The following is a 5867-nucleotide window of genomic DNA, read 5'->3' on the forward strand; positions in this document are numbered from 1 at the left end:
TCCTTTCCTTTCCTTTCCTTTCCTTTCCTTTCCTTTCCTTTCCTTTCTCTTCCCTTCCCAAGTGATTTCATACAGATTTTAGCTGTACAGATTTTCTCTTGTATTTTCTCAGTACTGTGTGCTGCCACTGTTCTGTTCGCCCACGATTTTCTGTGAGAGTGTGTTTTTTAAGAAATATATATATATATTGTTACCGATTTGTACAAAATGGATCCATTAAATTCTTTGATTAATTAACCCGTTCGATGGATGTTTCTGTAAAGAATCTCCTCATTTTTCCCTTTTCCTGTATATAAATGCATATATATATATTTCCTCCCCCTCCACACCCAGTAGTCGCTAATAAAGAAAGGCCCAGGGGGGTGCGATGATTGACTGTCCATTTTAGCTCCCACTGGTAATGACTTCTAATACCTAAACATGCCCGTCCCCACCCAGAGTGTGGTTCCTGTTGAACCGTGGGCGCTGAAGCTCCTGGGGGGGTTCTATCGGGGTGGGGGGAGACCACTTTCTGACGTCACTGTCAGGGCGGGGGCCAGGCAGCCCCCCCGAAGCGCGGGGACCCGGGGCCGCTGCTCCAGAGCATCTGCCCTGCGAGTAGCCCCGATGAGAACGAACCGGTCCCACAGCGCGGCTTTAGCATCTCCATCCTGCCACAGAGTATGAAACCTACAGGGTCCACTACACTGATTCAGAGAAAGAAGGGAGGGGATAAACAAACAAACAAAACCCAAAATAAATAACCAAACCTATCCACTGGGGTAGCTTGAAACTACTGAATGGTGCCGGTTTAATTACTTTAATGTTGTTTAAGAATAGCAGATAGTGTAAGCAAATAAATAGCATGGGCTGCTGGAAAGGGTTTCTATGGCTTGCGGAGTACAGACAGAAGGCTGCTGTAACCGCATCCTCTTGTGTCTGACAGATCACCTCTGCACCCAGGTGACTGGGGTTACTGTGTGTGTACAGCTGCACACACATGCACATACACACGTGTAAATTGGTATCTATAAATATAAAAGCCACAGGAAAATTAAGAGCTGGTCAGTGACTAAAAATACCCCCACGCCCAGTGTTTCCTTACTGATGGATCTGTATTTTCCTCCCACGGCAGCAAGTCGGTGTTCCCTTCTTCACTCACCCAAACTCGACAATTTTTATATTGAAATACCACGAATACTGACAACAGCATTTTGCTATCGGGAATACACGTAGGGAATTAGCTAGGCTAGAGCAATGTGCAAAAGAGGAGCCTAAACAGGGGAGAGTTGTGCCCCTCTGCAGCCCCCGAAACTTGTGTCATGGAAATCGAGAGGTGCAGAAACCAGACGTGAGCAGGGAGGATGTTTCCATGATGTCCTGATATCTGTTTATTTCTTTATTTCTCTGTTTACAGAAGTATTTGGATGTGCAGGCTAATCACCTTTAATTTTTCATTTGCTTGTTACAGATGTCTACCCCGTTGCTCTCAAGGTAATCTAGACAGACGCAGCTGAAAGCCTGAATCTTTTGCCTTAGACATCAAAGCAAGCTCGCACAAAGAAGTATTTCTTCACAACGGTGAATCTTCATGGTAAGTTAGGATTTCTATGGCAATAGGCAAGTCATACTTAAATAGTGAAAGGCGAAGTCTGGAGCCCGTCCAGTCTTTTCATTAAGGACATAATATTTACGTCTAACAGGGCCTTTTTCTTGTGTATACAAGTATATATTTTTGTTTGACGCGAACTAAATCATTTTCATTTAATTTCCGGTAAACAAAACCCACGCGAACAGGGCACTTGTTCCAGACCATAATAAAAATGGATAAGACTGTCAGGAAGAAAAGGCCCGCTTGAACCGTCGCCTCAGCTCACTTTTGTTTCTGCTTTCTGCCAGGATCAGAGAATGCATTTGGGATTTGAGGGAGAGTTTCTAAAGGCAAGGAAATGGTTTTTAAGGGGGGAAAGAAAAGGAGAAAGGTCTAATCAAGCTCGGGTTGTTCAAAGAGCCTGATTTTGGGGTTGAAAGTGTGAGTTTTATGGTGCATCAGCATGCCACGTTAGGATCGCTATGGTAATGAGGAGAGCAATAGCAAGCGGCCTTCAAAGGAGGCACACTCCATTTGAGACAGTCTATTAAGATACATTTGCACTGACCTTTGGTTTCATGCTAGCTTAATACACTCAATCTGCTCCCCGCTAGAGATAGACTTCCTCCACCTAATGCACTTCGGCGGAGCTGGGCTTTGCTGGACTTCACCCTCCCCCCGAGGCAGGCTCCTTTCCGGCGCTGTAGCCCGGGTGTCCTTCTCCCCAGAGTAAGGGACTGACAGACCCCCAGGCTCGGGGGGATCTCCCACCCGCTCTCTTCAGCCTTTCTGACCAGCTTCTCGCAGCAAAACTGGCCACAAAGCCTGAGAATTGCTTCCATCTCTTTCCCCCTCCACCCCCGGCAGGGGAAGATAGGACGGGTACTGAAAGACCCCCCTCCTTGGGCTGTCTTGGCCCCAGGGAGTAGGTGTGCTGATGGAAGTGCCCCAGGACCCGGGAAAGCGGGGCGAGGCAAGGGGGGAGCTGCCCGTGCCCCCCTTCACACCCTGCCCGTCCCGGCTGTCGCTTCGCGGCCCCGAACGGAGGCTCCGCGGTGCGGGGGAACTTGACACCCGCATGGCCGGGGCCATGGGCGCTGGGCCATGGGCCCGGGAAAGTTAGAAGTCCATGTTCCAGTAATTGTCTTGTTGTTTATTTTATCCAAGTACCCTAGTGAATAGGGGAAAAATAAACACGGGGGAAAAAAATTCAAACAGTTGAGTCGTCTTTAGTGCCAGCCCTTGTGGTTGAATAAAAAGGATGGTCCAATTTCTATTGAGCTGAGAAATCTTTGAAGTGGGAGTTATTATCTGAGAAATTCCTGCTCGTCGTCCTAACAACGCTGATGAAACGTAAAAGGTTCTTTGTCAGCGATTTGTTCTCCTCTCTGTCAAACTCACCCTGCCCGTTAGCTTTAAACCGTTTCTAAAGAGATAAAAATCAAACTTTTAAAGATAACTTTAGGGGCCCAGAGGGTGCAGAAAATACCAAACTATCGAATCCTGTGTATAGACATACATTTGGATATATGTGGCTGTGTCTGCGTGAAACTCTGTCTATGTACAAACGTCCATAGATGTCTGTATGACCTTCCAGTTCGAAAGTTGAAATTATGTCCATTTTTTTTGTATTTCATCCTCCAAACTTTTCCGTCTAATAAATTATTCCTACACACACTCTGCACAGAATGAGAATCTTGGGCGAAGGCAGAAATGTTGGGTTTCAGTAACACCACTGTGTTACCAACAAATATTTTCTTTCCAGTAGAGTGAAAACGAGACCGTAGACATAAGAGTAAAACCTTTGATAATTTTAACGGTCCGGATACCTATCAAGCATGTATATAGTGCAATGTATCGAAGTTGTTAACGCATTCAAAGTGATGGCTTCCATATGTTCTCATGTTTTATTGTCTGTGAGTGTAAGGATAGTTGAACTGCATCCCTTTTGTATCTTAATTTTATAAACATAACGGTGTTGTACTGAAATGATTCGCTGATCAAGTTTTATTTAGTAGCTTCTCATTGGAGATCATGCAATACTCTGTTTGGAATACGAATTTCTTGAAGTTGTAACTCACCAGTGTACTTCTGTTTTAGTTGTTACAGAATGATCTGAGCCTAATCCTGCCATTCTAAGCCAATCCATTAATTTAATGGGACCTTTCCTGGGTAAAGACTGAGTCAATTTGCAGTGGAGTGGGTATTATTATTATTATTGTTATTAATTTTGGATCCTGTCATATTTATGGGAAAATCTAGCACATTCTTTGTGAACTGTACAGAGAAGAAACCTCTGAAAAATGTAGCTCGCAAAAAAAAACATTTACAATGTTGATATGCTGTATCTCTTTCCAAACTTCTTATATTCCTTATTTTTCTTCATCACATGTTTGGTAATGAAGGAATGTTCTGTTGTGTGCTTGAACATACTATTTATTTTTAATATTTGGATTTTTTTACAATAAATATTTATAAACGTTTCACTTCTATGGTTATTTTTACAAATGTGCACTTTTAAAATATGTGTTGGTATAATACTGATGATACCGAGCCATTCCTAAAACACTGTGTAATCAGCCTTGGCTTTCTGTTGGTTTTCATATTAGTTGACAAAAAAATTCCCCCAACCTATGTACTGTTAATGTGGTGTACAATCAAGTATTAATGAGTGGGGTTTTTTGTTGGTCTTTAACCTTTTTTAATGTTAATCGTTTTAGGTTGGCATTTGTATTAAAAGAACAAAACAAAACAGTTCTGTGGCTTCATTTCTGAGACAACATTTTTTAGATGGCAAACTTCAAACGAATTGTACTTTAAGCATTGAGCAAAGTGTAGAGTGTAAAAACAGAGACCAGCGTCACCCAAGCGGAGCTCTGTCCCTCTGGGGGGTATGTGTGTCCCGGTTACCTCTGCAGTGGCATCTTGGCTCCTGCACGGTCAGCGTGCGGCTCTGGGGTCACTAACACTGGGGATGTTGGTCACTAACAGTCTGGGCATTGGCGACAGTTTTCAGCGGGGCCACCCCGAGGGGCTGCCGCTCCCCTCCGCCCCGAGGGGTTGTTGTTTCGCAGGATGCGAGCGTTCTTTTGAAGAATTCCCCACCACCACCACAATAAGCCCCAGTCACAGTGACACTTTTTGTAAGGTTCCTAGGAGGATTTAGAGCATTTTATGTTTGGTTTTTGTTTTTGTTGTTTTTTGGGGGGGTTTTTTTGTTTGTTTGTTTTTTTAAGAGCAAATTCTGTCGTCGGCTAAAGTAATCTGAAAGTAAGCGTTCTTTGCCTCGCATATTCTCCTAGTCGATGTTAGTACGTTACAGGGTTCCGCAGCTCTCGAACCTGCCCAGAGTTTCCCTCGCATGACAAACACAACTCCCGGCTTTGCTGTTTGGAGGCTGGAGCAGCTTCGGGCACAGCGCGACCCGAACCCGGCGGGCGCCTTGCGCATGCGCTGCCTTGAATCCTTTTAGGAAAGGAAAAACTTGAAAGAAGTTGCCTAACACAGAGAGATGACAAAAAGTTGGCTTTGGCTGCCAGGAATATTGTCAATAAAGAATACATTTGACTACATGAAGGGAGAGAGAGAAAGAAAGAAAGAAAATAATTTAAGAAATAATAGAATTCAAGAAAAAGGAAAGAAGGGAAACATTTTTACTGGTCTGTAAAAGACAAAAACTGGCCCATAAAGGAAAGGAGGGCTAACAGTACATGCTAATTAAAGAATACAATTCTATGGTCTATAATGATTGAGCGAAGACATGTACTTATTACACTTGACTGTCAACAAGGGAAGGAATGTCCCCTCAGACAACATGGTGAGAGACGTGTGGGCATTATTAGTGGCCCTTTTATAGACATTGCCTTTTCTTTCTCAACGCTGACAAACCATTTTGGAGGGAACCATCCCCTGTTGCTTCCTATCATCGATCCCCATGCAAGGCCCTGCATTGTGCAAGTGCATTAATTAAAGACCATTCATTTAACAAAAGCACATTGTATGTTCAGGAAAGGAAGATTAGAAATATGAATCAGTAACCGAGACTCGTTTCCGCCGCCTTACCGGGAGAAGCAGAGGGGAAGGAGGTGCAGCGGGCGGTTAAACACCCTGCACCTCCCGGCCGGAGCGGCGCTCAGCCCCGGTTAGGCTTTTTGGGACAGAAACCCTGAAATTGATTACAATTGGAAACAACAAAAAAAGGTTGTCAAGTGTCTCTGTGGGTGCCGGATTGCTCGACCCTGCTCGGCGCCTCGCCAGTCGCCTGCCCCATGGGGCCGCCCAGCCCAGCACGGCCCGG

General features: G+C 44.5%; 1 protein-coding gene across 5 annotated transcripts in view; it reads left to right on the plus strand.

The window, feature by feature from the left end:
- The window catches only part of ZIC4 (Zic family member 4), a 20088-nt gene extending 15764 nt beyond the window's left edge, over nt 1-4324 (plus strand). For all 5 annotated transcript variants that reach the window (XM_027686231.1, XM_027686229.1, XM_027686232.1 and 2 more), the window contains one exon: nt 1451-4324. In XM_027686231.1, coding sequence (XP_027542032.1) covers nt 1451 — 1 coding nt within the window. In that variant the 3' untranslated portion in view covers nt 1452-4324. The remainder of the gene's footprint in view (nt 1-1450) is intronic.
- Nucleotides 4325-5867: the final 1543 nt, after the last annotated feature.

The sequence above is a fragment of the Neopelma chrysocephalum genome, unplaced genomic scaffold (genome assembly GCF_003984885.1).
Source record: "Neopelma chrysocephalum unplaced genomic scaffold, ASM398488v2 Primary Assembly neopelma1_70, whole genome shotgun sequence".
In the NCBI taxonomy this organism is placed as follows: Eukaryota; Metazoa; Chordata; class Aves; order Passeriformes; family Pipridae; genus Neopelma; species Neopelma chrysocephalum.